Source organism: Glycine max, chromosome 2, assembly GCF_000004515.6.
Source record: "Glycine max cultivar Williams 82 chromosome 2, Glycine_max_v4.0, whole genome shotgun sequence".
Classification (NCBI taxonomy): domain Eukaryota; kingdom Viridiplantae; phylum Streptophyta; class Magnoliopsida; order Fabales; family Fabaceae; genus Glycine; species Glycine max.
This window is the reverse complement of record NC_016089.4, coordinates 9674087-9695989: the sequence shown is the minus strand read 5'-3', so window position 1 is coordinate 9695989 and position 21903 is coordinate 9674087. Positions and strand designations below refer to the sequence as shown.

The 21903-nt window shown below is 28.5% G+C and overlaps 2 protein-coding genes across 7 annotated transcripts; both read right to left on the bottom strand.

Annotated features, from left to right (window-relative positions):
* Positions 1-5956: 5956 nt before the first annotated feature.
* Positions 5957-10720, bottom strand: LOC100819253 (PI-PLC X domain-containing protein At5g67130). Its single transcript, XM_006574826.4, has 10 exons — positions 10663-10720; positions 10497-10561; positions 10340-10405; positions 10127-10249; positions 9871-10008; positions 8125-8223; positions 7663-7966; positions 7162-7385; positions 6983-7069; positions 5957-6572 (listed from the first exon to the last, which is right to left on the bottom strand). The coding sequence occupies exons 1-10, from the start codon at positions 10700-10702 to the stop codon at positions 6408-6410; spliced, it is 1311 nt and encodes a 436-aa protein (XP_006574889.2). The 5' UTR covers positions 10703-10720; the 3' UTR covers positions 5957-6407.
* Positions 10721-13315: 2595 nt separating this feature from the next.
* LOC100818720 (PI-PLC X domain-containing protein At5g67130) lies at positions 13316-20939 on the bottom strand. Of its 6 annotated transcripts, XM_041011978.1 has the most exons (9): positions 20872-20895; positions 20728-20793; positions 17953-18003; positions 15988-16066; positions 15720-15857; positions 15190-15279; positions 14324-14627; positions 13600-13823; positions 13316-13511 (listed from the first exon to the last, which is right to left on the bottom strand). In XM_041011978.1, exons 4-9 carry the CDS (start codon positions 16036-16038, stop codon positions 13446-13448), a joined length of 873 nt encoding a protein of 290 aa, XP_040867912.1. In that variant the 5' UTR covers positions 16039-16066; positions 17953-18003; positions 20728-20793; positions 20872-20895; the 3' UTR covers positions 13316-13445. The 6 variants fall into 6 exon arrangements, with proteins under 6 accessions (XP_040867912.1, XP_003520058.1, XP_040867910.1 ...); XM_003520010.3 differs by lacking the exon at positions 17953-18003 and having other exon boundaries at positions 15953-16066; positions 20872-20939; XM_041011976.1 differs by lacking the exon at positions 17953-18003 and having other exon boundaries at positions 20872-20937.
* Between the last annotated feature and the right edge of the window lie 964 nt (positions 20940-21903).

Below are 21903 nucleotides of genomic sequence, written 5' to 3'. Positions count from 1 at the left end.
GTCCCCTAATATCGTCCATCTTTTCTTTTTTCAATTGCGACCTCTGACTCTAACGCCAGGGCCAGACTTTGAGGTGCAACATTTTGTAGCATTTAGCAATGCCATTTATGTATAACTTAATCAATGGATTTATATACACAATATACTACTAGACTACATATATTAAAGCCCTGCAAACTAGTATATTTTTAAGAAATGGAAATATTTTCAGTAAAAAAAATAAAATGGAAATGGAAAGATTTTATGGGTCTACACCTCGACGGGGTGTTGTGAATTGCGCATGGCAATAAGGCAATAATCAAGAATGAACTAATTTGATATTAGAATGGGAAGAAGTTATTTGGCCAGTTGCATGCAGTACAATACATGTTTATTCATATTTCTGTTTTTTTTTAAAATATTTTTAAAATTTATTTTTATTCTCAAGTTTTTATTTGGAACAAGTTTAAAATAATTTAAATTAACTTATTTTTATATATTATACTTAAAAAATGATAAAAATAAAACAACAAAAATACATTTCATATTTATATCTTCATAAAACAAAAAAAAACATCTACAGGATAGACAACATTAGATTGATAAAAATGTTTTAATAGCTTGTCCAATAAATAAAGACTCCATTCAATATTTCAATCAACAAATTTCCAAAAACTAAATTTGAGACAAAATTATTTTCTATTTATATAAATATTGAATGCAATTTTATAAATAAAATGAAAGCATAATCCAGAATGTAAATGATTTAAGTCTATTTTAAAAAAACTAAAACAAGGATAAATGAAAATAAATAAAAACAAGAAATGTAAATACACAAATTATAATGTTAATAATCTCTCCTGAAATTACATAAGTAAGATTGGTGGCAGTAGCCAATTCAGATTTTTCTTTATTTTTATTTTTTGTAATTAGCCGATTTAGATTCAGCTGCGGTCAAAGTTTGAATCTAGTACTGAAAATCTTCCCAGATAAATTAATGCATCTCTGTCTTATATTTATATCTTTAAGTCATAAGATGTGGGCGTGCATTTAAAGCATGGTAAGTGTAAATTCTAATGTACATCCAATCACGGAAGAAAATGATGCCCCGTCGTGTGCTTAGAACTTACTCCTTTACACGTATTAAACAGATTGGGAAAACACCAAATAAATTTTTAGTTTTTCGTAATATGTCTAAAAGAGAGACTGGTACTCTCAAGTCTCAAAGTATATATGACATAAGTCATAAGATATAGATTTATTTACAATGGGCGACTTGCTTGATACTTATTAATTGATCTCTTAAGTTTCAGATTTAAGCTTTAAGCTTTATATGTAAGCACATGACGGATTCTAAAATGTATTAAGGGAGTTAAATTTTTTATACATAATTATTTAAAAATTTAAATCCCAATAAATAATTATTAAATAAATAAAAAGTTAAAAAAAATACAGGATAAAGGGATAGTTTCCCTAAATTGGGGTCAAGGAAACTCAGTCACCGGATTCAGGAAACACTCATAGCATACTTGCCAACAACTCAACCTAAGAGTTAAGATTAAGACCCCTAAAATGTTCTAAAACTCCAAACCCCACCAATTTTACTAGCAATAAGTTGTCTTCATCTTTACGTCTATTCTGATTTCAACTCCTTTTTTAATCATAAATTGAATTTTTTTTTCTAGCAGAAATTGAATTTTGAATTTGGTCCAGTTTATTTTCTTCTGAAGGCTCGGTCCATTTTTATTTTCTCTTTTATATTTAGGTAATTTATATTCTCAGCTCCACCTTTTACTATCCTCACCCCAACCTTTTTTAAAAAACATGAAATCTCCATTTTGCCCACTCACCAAATCCTTACACTCCTCCCCTTCCCATCCGACTTTCCACCCCCTAACATTGTCTACCAAGCAACACCGCCCTGCCATTAAGTTCCAAGCAGTGCCGCACCGGCCACCTTGCCCCGCGAGATCTACGTTGCACCACATTACATCGCACATGCCCCATGAGAACCTAGTAGCACAATGTCGTGCAACCGCTTTGCGTCAATATCTAGGAAGATGCTGAAGTTTGTTGAACATTGTTGTATGTATGGATGAACAATGGTCACAATTGGGTTTGGCATGAATGTTTTATCAACCGTTTGAATGACCCTTTCTAGTTTCAGTGAAGGTGTAAGGTAAGTCATCATTTAATTGAAGTACATATTTGTGTGAAATGTTCTGTTGTCTGAAAGTTCTGTAAATGGTGGTGTACCCCAAATTCTATACACATGGTTAGTGTTTTATGAAAAGGTGGAAGTGAATTTAATATTCCTAGGGATTTGAATGGTATTTCTAATTCATAATTGAATTAAAAAAATGTGAGACGAAATTTGGTGTATGTTGTGTATCCTTTTCAATGGAAATGCAGTTATGTTTTATTGAATATACACTCTGTTATTGCAAAATAAGGGTGTCCAAAAAAAGATGTAAAGAAAGTACGATCCCATCGTATATTCAATAAAAACAGAATCATGTTTCAGTTAAATATTTTTTACACCCCTTTATTACAACATAAATTTCTTTTGTTTCAGTTACATATTTTTTACACCCCTTTATTACAACATAAATACAATTTGGTTGTACAAATATACAACAAAATAGCATTTTTGTTATACATGTGTTTTTGTCCCTCAAACACTACAATGGAAATAGGGTTCCATTGTTGTAGATTTGACAATGAAATCATATTTCCATTGAAAGGGTATTTCTGAAGTTTCATAAAATTGTATCCACGTGGAAAGGGAGAATAGAAATACATGGGTTCAGAATAACAGTTCCCTTGTATTTATATTACTTCTTTGTTAATGGACCATACCGGCTAGAGCAGCCCGTGAAGTACCTACTGTCCAGTCTATAGTAAATTGCTAATATCATCAAATTAAATGTCTTAGTAATGATAAAATAATTAAACTATCCATTCTTACAAAATTGAGCATATTATTATTATTATTATTATTATTATTATTATTAAATACAGATCTATATGTTGCGTTATAATAACACAAAATTAAGTTCTTCAAGCATGTGGCCATTGGTTCAAATTTCAAGTTTTTGTGTATGAAAGAGAATATATTAGGAGAAGTTAAATTTTTTTAAATAAATCTCAGATTCTCAATATTTTGAAGGATTGGTTTCTGGCTCTTGACTCAAAAATACTTTAGTATAAAAAAAATACTAACTTGTTATAATATCTTGTAAAATTTTGTTCAAATTATTTATTTTAAATAAAAGGGATGATACATTTTAAATTTGATTAGATATGAAAAAAGTGATTTAGACAGGTCAGAGTCATGCACCACAAACAGGATCAAGATTTGATTCAAAGGGTTGAAAAACACATTTGATCATTGACTCAAGACAAAAGAAATATAAAAAAAAAAAATCTTGAAGTAACTTGATCTATCATCTCTCCATATGAATTTGTTCTTTGAATGTAGTGTTACAAGTTTTTGTATATGTTTAACTTATATCTCAATTTCAAACTTAACTTTTTTCCAAAAAATTTCTCACAAATATTTTTTTTTGTAAAATTTCTTCATTAGAATAGAACAAGGGTGATTATGGGTATTTGTTTTATTATTTTACTTTATTAAATAAAAATATGAATTTGTATATTGGTAATGGAGAAATATAAACTCTTTTATTTTAAAAGTGTTGTCACACAATATTTTGTAAATATGTTGTTAAATTATTAGAAAAAAATGTGTTTTAAATTCTACACCTTCACTTAAATTTGGTTTTGGTCCTTGTATTTTTAAATTGATCAATTTTGTCACTCAACTTTTGAAAATATTTGAATTTAGTTTCTCTTCATGTTTAAATTTAACATTTAGTGACAAATTGGATAAGAGATTAGATTCATACATATTATGTAAAGTTAGAGGAATAAATTCATTAATTTAAAAGTACATAAATCAAAATTAAGTTTGACCAAAATTACATATACCAAAAACATATTTTTCCATCCAATTATTAGAGATAATGTAAGTGATGTTTGTGAATAATAACAAGAGTACGAGGCACACATTCAAACAAGAGCAATAACACTCAAATTATAAGTACAAATTATAGTTCTTCATCTCCATTTTTTACCAACACATTTTTTCAAGAAATGCATAATATGAAAGTCCTAATTATGTTGGTTATAGTACCACATTTGTCATTTTTATCAAATAGTATCACATTTATCATTCTTTAGATTATGTGGTTGAATAGTCAAGACTAAACAGATGCGTTGGCTGCAAGAGTACAAAATTCGGCAACATGTGCTATTTGAGGGGAATTCAACACATGATGCAAAAAGTAGGAGATTAAAAAAATTAATAAGATACATATTTGTTGGCTGCAGTACTACATTGACACAAGCACGTCAACAATATGCTAAACAGGGTACATTTTCAAACCTCAAACATTTTTCTATGCCTAACCCTCAAACTCAAGTTGAAGGATTTATCTTTTATGCCAGAAACAGCGCATAGTTTCGCTAGCTATGTGCCTCAATTTTCCTTCCATTCTATTTCCTCCTTCTATGTTATCCACTAATATGAACACTGACTCTCGATGTTCAGTTGTTCACATATAAAGCAATGACATCAAATTATCATCTATGTCTTTGAAGGAGCAATGGTAATAATGAATATGAAGATAGATGATGATAACAATAACAACTCAAAGTGTTGATAAGTAAGAGACTTGGCCCTCACCACCACAACTACTAGTACATTATAGTAGAAGTGGGCCAAGAGCTAGAGGCGAGTAAGCACAAATAGTGAAAAAATTGAACACAAGAAGACAACTTCATTGTGTAACCTAAAGAAATTCTTCATGTAATTTTTTACTAGGTTATTTTTACTTTGATTTTATATAACTAACGGAACATTAAAAAATCAACTAAAGAATTAGCAATTAACATAACAAAATCAAAAAAATAAATTAAAGACTTTAAAATTAACATTAACATTAACATGAAAAAAATTAATGACTTTGGAGTGTGGAGGGTGAAACAGATCAGCATGTGGAGAAGAGGTTGTAAAACTCGCTACATGGATGCTGCTATGTTAGGTATTTTGGAGTTTTCTTGATGGTGCTTGTTGAGCATTTACCTAGCATATGCAAGCAGAATGAGAGAGGAAACACAAAAGGAAGATAGACATTATTTAACGTAACTTGTTATTTGTTTGTTACACCTCAAATATATTATAGATGGGACAATCCATAATGTACTTGGGGTGCACCAAAACAAATAATGAGGTACATTAAATAATTAACAAGAAAGATATGATGTGCCTTTCTTGAACTTAATGAGTTCGAAGATGTCAAGATGGTCTTTTTCATTTAATTTTTTTTAGATTATGGGATTTGAAATGGGGTAGAATTTGGTCGGTGAACAGTTATGCATGAGCTGTGATTATGGCTTATTGATATAATAAGCTAATTTTATATGTTTATTTAAGAATTTTTGCTACAAACTAAATTTAAATGATGATGGCATTCACAAAGATATGATTACGATAAAGATAATAGTAATAATAATAATAGTGATGATGAGTGGTAACAATAATGACATGAATATAACATGTAAAAAAAATAAAAAAATGATGTTGATAATAATAACATTGATAGTGATAGTGATAATATGAAGATTGTGATAATAATAACAATGACAAAAATAATTAAAAATGGTTTGATTATAGGATGCCTATTTATTTTTCATCTAAAATAACTTATGCACTAATAATCCCCAACAATATATTGAAATAATATATAATAATGTATCGTATCATATGTTGTTTATCCTGGCCACCAAATTAGTATGTAGGAGATGTTCAATACAATCTTGGTTTTACAAGTGTAAAAACCAATCTAATATATTTGGTATTTTATAATTTTATAGGACATATAAATTCATTCTTACATAATAACATTACTTAAGGTGGAAATTTTTTTAAAAAAAAATCACAGTGGTATATAAAATAAAAGGCTTCTCTTACACAAGGTGTATAGATGTCAAATATACGCAAGAATAATTGTTACTTGGATGGGCAACTCATGAACAAACAGTCTCCCAAATTCACTTATATATTTTTCTTTTGAATGCACGTTAAATCAATGATACCATACCCTCACCACATGATGCACACTAATAACTTAACAATATTAAGTTCAGAGAGCCCATTGCATTTGCATACCCACTATGACTATAAAATTACAACTACACCTTCCAAAGCTCCTCTTTCAAAATTAAAATAAAATAAAATAACAAAAACCATTGCACTGCACCAAATGTTCACGCACATTCAGCGTGATCCCCCAAAAATGGTTTCTTCACACACTTTCTTTTCTCCTACTCTCTTCTACTTAGATTTTATGAAGGGAAATGTCTGTTCAAAATGCCACGAGCAAGGCCCCAAAAACAGTGGTGGCTAAAGACCACAGCAAATAAACTGGCTTGCAATTTCGAATACCAAAGCTAGTGTTACGTGCTGCTGCTGCAAGGGGAGGAGTGGCTTCAGCCTCAGGTAGCTGACACACTCCAAATGTCATATTAGCCTGCACAAATCCAATTTCATTATAAGCAAACTTAAGAGAGTGAGAGTACTATGGTAGACTATATAATCACAACTCATTTTTATGTGACATGTTTTTTTTTGTTAATTATGTTACTGATATGAAATATTTATTAATTTTACCAATTATTAATATTTATAAGAAAATCTGACTATCCATTCTGATAGAGTCTTTTCTTTTAATCATATTTTTTTTTTATCTATAAGATTTAAATCTGTTACCATACTTAGGGAATCCAAACTCAATTCTATTAAGACCAACGATTTGTTAGTTATATTTACATGTTATTAAATCTTTGATATAAATAAGTATAGATTAGTTAGACCACTTGTTCTCAGACTATGTAATATTTTCTTTTCGCAAGTGAAACTATACAATTAATTGCTGCAAACCTTGCATGAGGCCAAGTTTTCACACCCACAAACTAGATGACCATTAGCAACATCTATTGCATCAGGGGCTCCTCCTCCATCGCTCCTCTGAAACATCAATGTTATAAAAGGTTTACTATGTTTACTTTCATCATTACTCTATAAGTTGGGAATATCAAACATGGCTAATGTTTAAATACCTTGTAGAAATCAACAGCAATGAAATTAGGCCATCGTTTGTCAGCTGCTTCATAGCATGTATTGACCATGCTAAGCAAAGGAGCTGAGTTGTCCTTGCAAGATTTAGTTACATCAGGAAGATCTCTAAAGAAATTCACTAGAACTAATGATCTTGATTTTGTGTTCATAGATGGTGACTCTGCACGATTAGGGCATGAACCAGCTTTCATGCCTCCATTTCCATCTGCAAATTGCATTCCCAAAACTCAATTACCAAAAGTAGTAATAATAACACACTTTTTTACTACTGATTAAAATTTATCTAAAATTACAAAATCATAACTGAGATTCACTAAATAAAGAGTAAGGCTCATGCAAATTTATGATTTTTAGTAGCAAGTTTCAGTCATTTATAAAGAGTGTGTTTAAAATCATTTCTTAGAGATTATGCTAATAATATTTCTCTATCAATAATTTTGTTTCCGCATTAAACTTAAAATTTAGGAACTTGTAGTACTTACATTGGTTTTCTACTAAATATCGCCACTCATAGGCTATCCCTTCAGAAGCTTCCTTAGATGATTTTGAAGTGAAGACTACTAAACGTTGATTCTTCTTGACCATATCATCAACGGTGGGCCAGTTTCCACCATTTTTGGGCATTCTAGACACTGGAAACCAGTATTTTCTCAGTCCAGCAGCATCAAACACCTTTGTTAGGCCTTTTGGTGATGTAACATAATCCTCAATGAAAATAGTAACAATCTCTGATGGGTTTGCGTCTAGAAATACTTGAATCTCTTTGAGAACATTAATGGCAGGTTGCTGCATTGTTCACATACCAGATAAATATTAATTATTCATTATTGAAAGAGAAGTATAATCAGATTTCTTGGTCACAGAGAAATAGTGTTTTGTAATTGCATTATTGACTATCCTTAATTTGGAATAGCAATAGCTAAGCCATTTTTTTTTTTACTTACAAAAGCTGTGTAGTTGTAGCACTGGCCACCAAATGAATGGCACAGCCAAATATCATTCTGGAAATCATACATGTCAAGCATCAACCCTCGTACTCCATTCTGCGAGATAAATGTGAGCATAATTAAGGTTCCGAAGCTCTTAAACTGAAATCATTTTAGATTTCTTTTACGCATTGGTAAATTCACAAGGGATAATTTCTCTTTCACGTCAAGAATCAAATCCACATCCTTGTCACATATGAGTCTCACTCTTATCAAATTCACAAGGGATAATTTCTCTTTCACGTGAAGAATCAAATCCACATCCTTGTCAGATATAAGTCTCACTCTTATCAAATGGACTAATCTTTATTAACATACTCTTTGTAATTTGTACTATGTATCTTTTGTTTTTATTTTTTAAATGATGCTATTCAATCTGTATAAAAGTTGGTGAATAATTTCTACCAAGTGACCAATTGTGAGAGTATAAAATAGATGTCTTTGCTGTTTTGCTCATGTTTGAACTTTGACCCATTCCTCATCATTGTTGTGCTTCCAACAATTCCAAACGTGTCATTAAAAAATTTAAGAGATTCTTTAAGAAAAAATAATTAACGTTTCACACTATGTCCCTAACCAATCAAATTAAACTAGTAACAATTTGAACTATTTAATCATGGAAAAAAAATCCTACTTGTTTAGTCAATTTAATATATAAATTCCCACATGCAAGACATTCTTGTTCGTAGGAAAGCAGATAAGGGCTATCCTCGTCAATGGTGGGCTTCAACAATGTATGCATGTCATTAAGAAAATTAAAAAATTCCCATTTCACATTAAGTCCCTAACTTATTCAACTAAACTAGTAACCATTTGAACTATTCAACCGTGTAAAAAATTTCTAGTTGTTAATTTAAAATGTAAATTCTCACATGACACAATCTTGGGCGAAGTTTTCATAATAGGGATTTATCCTGCAGCACGCAACCTTATAACCAACCACTTTCAGACTTTTTCAGTTAAAAAAGAATTGAAAAGAAAGAAAGTGGGGACCTAATGTTCCGTTACAATGAGCACAAAGCAGAAGCTTTACTTTCCCGGTAAGTAGAATAATGAACACAATGAGAGACACGACAAATGATCTCCAAACAACTGCTTAAAGTTTCAAAGATCTTTCCTTTACTTAATTTCCACCTTTAGGAGTTCAAAATTTTCCAAGTAACCAGATGACAATATTAAAAAAAAAAAGAGTACAAAACTTATATGCAAGCTAGAGTTCAACAAACATATAAATTATACTTTAAGACTTTTTTTATGTAAAAAAAAAATATTTTAAGACTTTTTAATGTAGGTCATTTATGGCGATTATCATTTATGAAAGACTTTATTGTATATGGATTGTTGATACCTAAAAATAAAATATTTGTGAAAGTTTGTGATTCAAATACTTTATAAAGTCCTCAGACAATGAATGTATTATTTATTATTGCAATTCTAATTGACGAAGAACATGAAAGTTGTGTTTACGTAAAAAAAAAAAAATTGAACTTCACTATGAACTAAAATTAATTTGTGTAATTAACTTTTATAAACCTCATAAAAAGATTTAATTTACGCAAAAAACTCAATTCATTTTAATTTCTTATTTCTCTTATACTGTATCATGTCATGCAAGTAGTTTATCCAAAGCTTAAAAATTAAACAACTCCATATTAAGTTTTTCCAAAAGAAAAATGGAAAGTGATGTAAGAGAACAGAACCCACATTAAGCTGGCTTGTGATCGTGTCCTGCTGATTGGTTGGAGACAGAATAACAGAACCCGTCATTGATTTCTTACCCAAAATCGCAAATGAATTATGCGTCGTCAGCCATGAATACCGATTAAACGGCAACCCTTTTATCTATTCATTCAAAAAATCGAAACCTTCATTAAAATAGATACCATTTTCATGCCACAACAAAACAAAACTAAAAAAAAAACAGAACAACAAAAGAAGAAAAAAGGGTTGAGAGTGAGACCTTTGAAGTGGGGTTGATTGGTTGAACCCGAGTGCAACGTGGTCGCACGTTTCCATTGGCCACGCAAGTTTCGCAATGCAAACCCGAGTCGCAGTTCTTGTCGGCTACGCATGTTTGTCCTTCCTGTTTAAGAATGTCAAGTTCAGAAACCGGTTTATCAAAGAGAAAAGCTAAAAAAGGTTATTGAGAAGTGTTAAAGCTGTTACTTTGTACCTTGAGAGCAAGTGAAGAAGGGATAAGGAGCAAAACGGCGAAAAGGGTTGTTGCTAGTGTTGGCTTCTGCGAGAAAGAAAGAGAGGAAAGTGAAGTCTCTGTTTTGGAACAGAGGAAAAAACAGAGCATGCATGAGGAAGAAGGAAGGAAGATATACCTGCATCATCATTATTTGGTTTTGTTGATGGTGTGAGAGGAAAGATGAGATATTGTCGCCTTTATCTGTCAGTTACAAAGATTGAATGCGAAATTTGAATTCCAAAGACTACAACATGTGAACAAGACGTATGAGCTGAACGTGAACCATTTTATAGCAGCTTTACCTGTCAAGGTGTTAACTAATGATCTTCTCCTAATCAACATATATATGTTAAAAAAAAATTCCACTGGTACACCCTTTTTATATTAGAGAGATACTTAAAAAAAAATATTAGAGGGAGAAATTAAGAGCAATGTGAAAAGGTGTAAACTGAAAAATAAAACAATGTTATCATTGAATTGTTTTTTTTATTCATACTATTGATATGAAGTATACATTGTTATAATATATTAGATTCGATCAAAAACTTTGGTTGATCACTAAAATTTTTAAAGAGATTCTTTCGTTTTAATTATATTATTTTCATTTACAAAACTCAAATCCAAAATTTTATTTAAAAAATATTATCACTAAATATATAAATAACATATGTATTGAAATTGAAAGTGTAACACTATCTAATCATAAATTAAAATTGTTAATTTGTATGATAACTATTTTAAAAATTATATAAAAATAATTACTAAATAGTTGGCAATGTAATACACTAATAATGCATGTCTTTTAATCTTTTAAAAAATAAATTATCAAAGGATGTTATAAAAAAATAATAACTCTATGCATTAAGCACATATACTTTTACTTTTTTTTAGTTTATTTACAAGCGTTAACAGTATGTGTTGTTCGTATTTCTCAATACTAAGATTTATATTTGGTTATTAGAAACAAAAGGGTCAATACTAAGTAATAGATATATTGATAATCAAATTTGAGTTAACAAGCATGTTAGTTGTGATAATTCAGAATTGTTAAAATGGTTAGTCCAACCCTAAATAACCGGCTCCAATCCATATAATTAGGTACATTATTGTGAGAGGATCAAATCCTAATTTTATTAAGAATTTAAATTTACATTTACTATATGCTATTGTGACCTCATTTGTAATAAAAGAAACATGAAATTTAACTTCTTAAATAATAATAATAATAATAATAATTATAGATAAAATATTTAAATCATGTGATAACAACTTAACACGTTTTAAGAAAAAAAATTATACACTAATATTAAAATTAAACTCATTTTTTATTTGTATTTTATCCTAACAAAGATATCTAAAAGACAACAACTAGCCACAACATTAGAAAAGAAGAGAAATGAACCAGCTGATCATGGCCTTTTGGTATCTCGTCGTGTATATGATTAATGCTTAGTTTATTTTGCATTTTTCAAAGAAAAATACTTATTAATTGCAAAAAATTGTTTATAGTGTTTCATAATAATTAGGTATTTTTTTAAAAAAAAATAAAGAGCTAAAAAAAATAATTTAGCATTTTTTAAATAATTATTTATACATGGTGAGAGGTCACAAAGTTTGAAACATTCAGCCTCCTGCCGTATCAATGTTATGCGTACAAGCTAATGTTGTTTAATTTCTTCCTACAAAAAGAAGTTTATTTCTTGAAGCAATATTTTTTCAAACTCTTTTTTTTTTCTTCCCTTGAAGCAATTATTGTTTCGAACTCTCTTTTGAAGCTTCATTGACTAACGCATGACAAAAATTGCTTCACCGTAAGGTACAAGTTCTATAGACTATAGCATGAGATAGCTAGATTGCTTCATTTCATAGTTGGAAAGGCTTCGCAAGCTAAATTATCCAAAATCCTTTCCTTCTAATTAACAATTTTGCTTTCTAACTGTTTCACTCCATGCAGCTTAATTAGTTTGCATGCATAAAGTATAACACTTAACATATGTAGTTTAATTAAGGTCAGAAGTTATGAAGAAATTTGGGTTTGCGTGGCTTTTAGTTCAGGTGATAATGGTCACAAAGCTCTCAAGGACTCAAGCATTTGCTTGCATGGTCTGCGTCGCCAATAAAAGCATATTCACAAAAAGAACTTTGAATAATGGTTAGAATTCCATGACGCTACGCAATGATTCAAGTTCAATTGGATGGAAAGAACCACCTTGAGACATTTTTAAAAAAGAAAAGGACCTAATCAAACATTTTTAACAATCAAAGGATTAAATTAATAATTAAATCATGACACTTCATTTATATTAATCAAAATTGACATATAATATAATTTGATTTGGTCTTTGATGATAAACAATTTTTTTTTTTTGAAATCAAAGACTATATTATGAAATTTATAATAAGTCAGGTATCCTTTTTTAATCAAATGAGTTAAATTTCCTTAATTTAGATCCTCTTCCAATAACTCAGGAAGATTTGTAATAATTCATGTATCTTATTTAGTTATTTAAATCTTTTCGTTACTTTTTAATATATTTAACTAATATGCAGAATTCTCATATCTTTCTGAACTTGGCTTCAATGTCTTCTGAGGAGCAAAAACATTGCCTTTTGCTCCATCGAGCGACATCTCACTTTTACAGAATGAGGAAGCCAAGTTTGCATTAAGCAGCTCAGTAACATTTGCATTATAAATGACAATCCAAAGTTTGCATAACATTTTGAAACCATTAATCTGAATTTTTTTAACTCAACAAAATTGAAAATATGAACCCAACTTGCTTGTTTAGTAATAGCAAGGGGAAAAATCAAGTTCATACTATGGTTAAATAGTAAAGCTGCATATGTGTGCCAAAGGCCAAATTGATTTGAAAAGAAAAAACAAGGGGAAAAAGTTATGTTGCTACTATACCATGAGAGCTAGTGGGGCCAGGGAAAGAAATTAGGAACCATGCATGCAGGGGATAACATGCTTAAAAGAGAGAGAAAGTTGTGTTCAACATATAATTGGAACACATATTCTTCAGTACGTAATCCTTCATCTTTATATAACAAAAATAATTATACAAGTCATTCGTTGCATTTCTTACGTCTCAAGCAAGTTTTTATTTGCCATATCCAATGCGTCTGGAGCCCCCCCACCATCGCTTCTCTAAATGTTCCATCAACAAATTAACTCCAATGAATATTATATATCAATATGTAGGTAATGGTTATCAAAGTGTTATTAAAAAAATTACCTTGTAAAAGTCAACAGCAACGTAGTTAGGCCATCGATTACCCGCAACCATGAAGCACATATTCATCATGCTAATCAATGGAGATGAGTTATCCCTACAAACTTCTTTCGAATTTTGTACATTTCGAAAGTAGTTCATTAAGACTAGTGACTTTGTGGTTGTGTTCATTGGCAATGATTCAACACGATTTGAACAAGAACCTCCCTTCATCCCATCATGCCCATCTACAATATTAGAACTTGTCAAAATTGACCTCAATTAATATAGGTTAGAATATGTTTTAGGTATTTAATAAACTAGTAAATTTTATTTTTAGTCTCTAATAAAATTTCTTTTTGTGTTGAATCCCTAATGAAATAAAAAAAATATATTTTTTATTCTTAATATTTTGTTTTAGTTTATGATAAATTAATAAATTTTGTTTTAAATTTCTAATAATTTTTATCCATTTGTTATTAGTCTTTATGAAATATTTTTCAAAGAACTAATACAAAATGAATAAAATTTATTATTATTTTAAATAAAACTCGTTAATTTATTAGAGATTAAAATCAAATATTAAGGAAAAAAATATTTTTTATATTTTATTAGATACTCAACACAATTTTTTATTTATTACAAATCTAAAACAAAATTCACAAATTATTAGTAAACATAAAAGTGATTAAACATATTTTAGCCATTAATATATAACTTGATCTTGAAGGAATGGTATGGGACTCACATTGATTTTCTACGACATAATTCCACACGTATGCAATTCCTTCACGAGCCTCCTTAGTAGCATTTGAAGTGAACACAATTAGCCTATGATTCCTACGTATCATTTCTTTGACGGTTGGCCAGTCACCGCCATATTTAGGCATTTTAGATGCTGGAAACCAAAATCTCCTCAACCCTGCTCCATTAAACACCTTATTCACACCATTTCGTGATGTTACATGATCCTCAATGAAAATGGTGATGATTTGTGTTGGATGTGTTTTAAGGAATGCCCTGACCTCTCTTAGAACATAGATTGCTGGTAGCTGTTAAATCATATTTCATACATCAAAACCAGGGTTCTAAAGAATGTGAAGTAAAGCATGTTTAAGGACTGTTTTCTTTTTTTACGAAAGTAGTATTAAAAAATTAAAACTATTTAGGCTGTAGTTTCAAACTATTTACATTGCATGGTTTTTTTTTTCCACCTAGGATAACATAAAATATCATCCCAATAACACTTTGTGTTCATTTTTTATAAAAATTTATTTTTTATATCGATTGTAGATATAATCAATATGAAAAGAATGTATTGACCAAAACAAGAGATGTCGCTCTAAATGAGGTCTCTCCTATATGACAAAAAATTAGCATAAAGTATTATTTAGGGTGACACCTCCAGCATCCTAAGTAACAAAAATAATTTGTATCATGTAATTAATTTTGAAACTATTCTATTTATGTAAATAGTTTTTTTAATACTAATTCCTTAAAAAAGTCCATGTATGTTTAAGCATAACCAAATCAAACAAAATCAATAAATCAAACAAAATCAATAAATTTTCATTGTTCATGGTGGTGATTTAGAAAATTTTACAAATGTCTTACAAAAGCTGTATATTTAGAGCATGGTCCTTGACATAACCAAATGTCATCTTTGTAATCATTCATATCCAACGTTAATCCTCTTACACCATTCTGCAATGAAAAATATCTCATAAAAATTATAAGCATATGTGTATATGAACTTGTCTTTAGAAATTGAAATGACATCTTATATAACAATCATATCTAAATAGTTATTTTTATCATTGAAAGTGTGTATGGCTGATAATTTTGTTCTTGAAATATGGAAAAACAAAATTTAATCTTCAAAAATATAAAAAGTGAGACAAATCCATTTCATCATTAATTTTCATATGTTAACATTAGAAAACTTCTACTTGACAAATATAAACAGAAATGTCATAAAATTGATGATCATGTGAACATAGGAATTAAATTTTATTTTTTATAAACGGATTTGTCAGCCCTATATACTTTCAAAAATAAAAATGACTATTTACCCAACAATTAATATAGTTACTCTCATTTACTTCATCTCTAACAAAATAAAATTGACAAACTCTGTAACATACTTTGAGTTGATCCGTAATGGAGTCTTCTTGGTTCATGATGCCCAAAATTGGAAAACCAATACTTGAGTTCACTCCTCTCCATGCAAATGAATTATGGGTTGTAAGCCATGAGTATTGATTAAATGGGAGATCTTTCACCTATACATCATTCACAATAATCATATACAAATTAAAATTTATTAGCAATTACAAGATAAAATAAAAAGAATAATGAGGTAAAGGTTAATAAGGACCCTTGAAATAGGACTTATAGTTTGAATTCGTGTACAGCGATTTTGCGAATTGCACTCGAGGCATTGTGATCCCAACTCACAATCATTAGTGGCTCGAGAACATGTATCTCCTACCTATTAGAAAAATGTTTCTCACAAAGAAAAAAAATTAATCAACTTGAAATGATGAGTGGATTAACCTATGATAGAAGCTAAATAATTAATATATGAAATACTTTTTAAAAGTTAAATAATTAAAAAATTTACAATCACGATGCATGATGCATGTGTCTATCAATAAATCAAAGCGGCCCATTTGTACTTTTTGGGTCAAATATTCATACGGAATTAAAAATTTAACCGATTATTTTTAGTGAAATTTCTTTCTTGAAATTCCACACAAAGCATTTATATTTAGTTCAGTGTATTATTCAGTTACAAGGAAAGTGTGAAATTTCTTTCTTGAAATTCCACACAAATCAATGACTGATTGGTCAAAGCATTTATATTTAGTTCAATGTATTATTCAGTTACAAGGAAAGTGACTAAGTGTCATTATTAGACTTCATAATAAATTAATAAATTATGAGTATAAAATAATATTAGCTAGATTGTAATTTTAGTTTTTTATTTTATTTTTAATCCGTGATTTTGATTTTTTTTTATTATTTTGCAATTGTAGTCCCTAGATTTAAAAAAAATCATAATTTTTCTTCAACTTCAATTTTGCATAGTTAATTTTTTTATTTTTTTATTTAATTAATTAATTTTTAAAATATTATACTTCATCACAATACTAACATGTCATTATTCAACCATTAAGTTGAATAATTAAAATATGAAAAATTAAATATTAAAATAAAATTATAAATTTTTAAAATTTAAGGAATAAAATCACGAAAAAAACCAAAATTGTGTATTAGAAATTTAATGGAGATAAAAATTATAATTTAACCAATAAAATTAACAATTAATAATTTGAAAATGAGTCTTTATTTTTTATAATTGCGTAAAAAAATGCACTTATTTATTTCTTATATGAAGGTCCCGAAATAGTATTCCTAATAATGATATTCAAAGAAGTTATTTGACTCAACTTTGTTTCTTATAATTAGAACAAAATTTCTCCTCTTAGAAAATGGACCATAGGTAGTATCTTTTTCAAATCCTAAGCTCATGTCTTGTAAAGCCCTTCCAAATTTATCAAGTTTCTATATCAAATTTCTTACTTCTAAACTTTTAATTTATTCTATATATCTCAAATACATTATAAACCTATAAATATTTGGATAAAAAAAAATTCGAAGATTCTAAGTAGAAGAATATTGACAGATGATACCAAAACTGTTTAAATAGTTGATAAAAAAAGGAAGGCATAAATCATACACAATTCAACTTAGAAAGATTAAGAGTGCAATTAAACACTTTTTTTAAGAATTCTTCTACATATAACATTCATGAATTGACAAACTATCTTGAAGTTCATGAATAAAATAAGGATATATGAGACTATTTTTAGATAAACTTTTAGAGCAAGATTTACAATAAAAAAATTGTTCAAAAGAAACACAAAAAAATATAACTACAAAAGCGATTATTAAGATTTAATGAGGATATGGGAGGGGAAGCTCAAACCAAGAATGGTCAAGAAATAATGATAAGGTCACTCCTAAGAATTCTATGTTCCTTCATTATATCTCAAAATCTTGAGTGTTGGCCAATTCATACTAAAATGTTATTTAGTATAATTTGATAAAAAAAAAAAAGAAACATGTATGATAACTGATAAAAAAAGAAAAAAGAAAACAAATGAGGGGATGTCATACCTATGAATTAAGCAAGGTTTTTCTGCTACTTAAGGTTTCATTTTAGTTAGAGTGATGACACTTGAATTATCAAAATTTGAAAGAATTACGACAAAAAGAAGTGGTGATTGACCTTCCTTAAATATCAATCATTATGTATATGAATTGAAGGTTGAATCTATGGCAAGATTCAAAAATTGTCATTCCTAACTTCACCTTGGAGAGTCAAAGGACGTTTATAGCTCGTGCAGGCAGACCATTAGGGACCTACAAGAACTTCATCATTTAGCAACAATAGACATTTCTTAGTATTTATTTGTGATATTTCTATAATGATGTGGACAATTTTTCTTGTATAAATCATAAAAATTCTCAAGGATCCTTATAAAAGATCAAAATCAACAAAACTTTATAACTTTAAGAACTTTTGATAAAGAGTTTACTTACAAACTCTTCTGGGGTCACTGTAAAGAAAATGACATTAATAATCAAAAGTAACTTTCAACTAGTATAAGCCATGACAGACTGATCTAACAATAAGAAGAATATAAAACATTACCAAAATGGCGAGTGCGATGAAAGCCAAAGAACTACTAAATAACTCTTGAGCATAAGTTTCCAAAACAATAATCAATTCTCTTCACAAGACGTTAACAAAAACTTTGACTAATATGACACTTTACGAAACTTGGCACAAAAGAAAATAAAAGATTATTCCTGAAATTCTTTAATCGCATGGTATATCATTTTTTTTTCATTCCTAAAGCAAAGAAAAGCTTGATGAGAGAGTAAAAAGGATAAATTTCTCTTGGTTATGGTGAAGAATTAAAAGGTTTTCTCTTATATAATCTAACTACTTCGAAGCCATTATTATTACTTGAATTAAAGCCATTATTTTATCAACTAGATGTGAAGACAGACTTCTCAATGGAAACTTCAATAGAACATGTATATACAGCAACCCCAAGGTTATCCAATTAATTCAAGGGAAAAAAATATAAGGTTGTCAACTTATAAAAGCTTTGTATGACCTAAAACATGCTTTGGGAGTTTGAAATAAAAGTGGATTGTTTCAATTCTTAAAATTGTGAGGCATTGCCATAAGAGTCCTCCAAATTAGAAAAATGTCAACAAAAAAAAAACTGAAATTCAAACTATTCTCATTTACTCATTTTACCTCTTGACATGTACAACTTATCATTATAGTCCTTAAATTTTATAACTTACTATCATTGTAGACTCTAACAAAACTAGCAACATGGACTAATATGGCTAACAAATTTTAATTTCAAGAATATATTTGACATTTTCTAGCAGAAACTATTATGATGGTACTTTATATTTTTAGGGACTAAAATGTAATTTACTCTTTCAAATAACTCATAGCTAACCTTCTCTTCATATCCTAAATTAATCAAGGCACGCATATGACTTTATCATTATTTGCCTTTATGTTGATAACTTATTTATATAACAAGCTTAGGCACGAGATGACGAACTTAGGCTTTGCAGAGTATTTGTTTGGCATATAGTTATTCTAAGAACATTGAAGAAATTTTATTTCTCAAGAAAATTGAAGTATGTTGTAAATCTATTGAAAAAGTTTTATAATACAAACTTGCCAAATATTTTAATAAATGTTACTAAGAAGCTTTTGAAATGATATGACAAGGAGAAGGTAAATAAGACTTCATATAGAAAACTTGTAGAATCACTAATAAGAACCTTACCAATACAAAGGGTAAAATTTGCCTATGACAAGCCACTAAGGTCAATTAATTTTTAGGTCCCTAAAAGAAATTTTAATTTTATGTGTATATATAACTAAAAAGAAAAAATATTTTAAGTGTAAAAATTAAAACACTACTTAAAATATTAAATTTATTAAAAGATCTTTTCCAAATGCATTTATATAAAATATCATTAATTATTAATTTCATTGTGACTTTAGTTGAAAGAAGTTTTTAAAATTAAATTAATAAATCTTGTTTGTTTTCTAATGTGTCTTAAGAAAATTGAATATTTTATTTTGTTATCAAATGAAAAAATATATATATCTAAACCTGATTATACAAATTTAATAGCTAATCTTACATCAAAAAAATTAAATTAAAGAAAATAAATTTAAAAATAATTTTATATAATACATATTCCACCTATATTACTAAAAAGTCCTAATATAATGTTTGCCTAGGATAGGACCTCAAATACTCTTGGCCAATCCTATTATTCTTTATTAGTGACATCATTAAATATTACTATGTGGTAGTTAATAAACTTATGCAAAAGACTTCTAAGATCAATTAATTATTTTTTTTAGAAAGTAAATTGTCTTATGCTCATCAAGGAAGAAAAAAGTCTTATCTTCTCTGAAATCATAATATATCATAACTACTCATAAAATATTTGTAGCTATTTGGTTTAGAAGAATTTTGAAGAACGTGAAGTAAAATCATTGAATGGTCTTCAACTATTTTTATTTTTTTTGTGACAAAGTCCTTGACAGAAATGATCAAGAATCATGATTTTTCATAAATGGCTAAAAGCGTATTGAACATATATTTCATTTTATCATAGAGAAGGCTGAATAAGAGATTGAGCTAAAGTTTTACAAATAATTGTAAACGTTTCTATGAAGCCTATTTTTCAAATTAATTTTTATATTTTTCAATTTTGCAACAAAATTTTAGAAATTTTAAAATTAGAAAGGGGTATTATTTTCTGAAAATTTAAAATCGTGATTCTTTTTTTAAAAAAATCCAAGCACTATAATTCCTAGAAATAAAATGCTACTCTAAGAATTACTTCTTTAAATAAAGTATTTATGGTTCAAGTATATATATGTCACAACTTTTAAATATTTCTAAGAGCTTTATATAAGAAGGTCTTTGATAAATTGTAACTAATTAAGAACCAAAAAATTAAGCCTAAGATTCAAGAGTTGCTACGCCTTAGTTTTGCAATGGAATATATTCTAGTAAAACAAAGTACCATGAGAATAATGTAACAAGCAAATACGAGACTTGTGCTGATCAAAGTAGCAATGAGAAGGTAGTTCTGCAAAATAACAAAGATGAAAGTGTGAATACAGGCAATATGGCAGAGCAGAAAGAATGCAAATGTAATTTCATATACCTCCATCTCCTATTTTGGTTTAACACCAAATTACGAATTACATAGACAAGCTACTAATACATTATATATATATATATATATATATATATATATATATATAAAACTTCATATATTTTGAATGGCTACAAGAGAATATCTTGAATTTTACTAATCTATATTTTAATCATATTTTCATTGTCGGATCCCATTAATTTGTCTAAAACAATTGCAAAGGGTTATGCAGCTTAGAGTAATTTAGGAATGCTTTGGTCTAATGATATTAGTTGAGTTGTTTTTATTACGTGTGAGTTGTGTTGTTAAAAGTTAAAATAGTTGCAACAAACAATAATATCATGATAGTGACCCAAAGAATGAAAACAAAAAAAGAAGGAAAATAATAAATAAAACGGGGAACTATTCAATTATTGTAATATGACACGTCTATAGTGAGATGTCCCTCTTATGCGAAGAAAAAGCTAGAAAAAAAGGGTTTCTTTTTTTGTTTTTGCTATTGTTCCTAACACTATTATCTACTATATGCTAATCTAAAAATAGATTATTATCAGCTTTTTTGTTACACAAAATCTTATTTGTTTGTAATGTTAGAATTGAAATGGAAAATAAATTTATATTCAAAAGATATGCGCGCCCTTTTCTTCTGCATTTAAATGATACAATATTCATCTTGTGTACTGTGTAGAATGTTCACAAACAAAAGAATTTTAGATTTTATCAGATGGATGATGAAGAACAGTTATATATATTGAGCATGCTAAGTTTCAAGAGAAAAAATATTTACCCAACTTAAATCAAATTAGTTGGATGTCCTATATGATATTTGAATTTTAGAATTTTAAACAAAAGAAAAGATACCCAGAAAAATGATCAAACTATATATATGCACCCTTGAATGTATATGTAAGCTTTCGTGTATTAATTTTTTTTTAACAGCACCTTTAATATATTAATTAACTGCTTTAAGAATGTTTGAAACGTTTAGCCTTTAAGAACATTGATTGGCCATTGTGATTATGATTTCACTAAAAGATACTT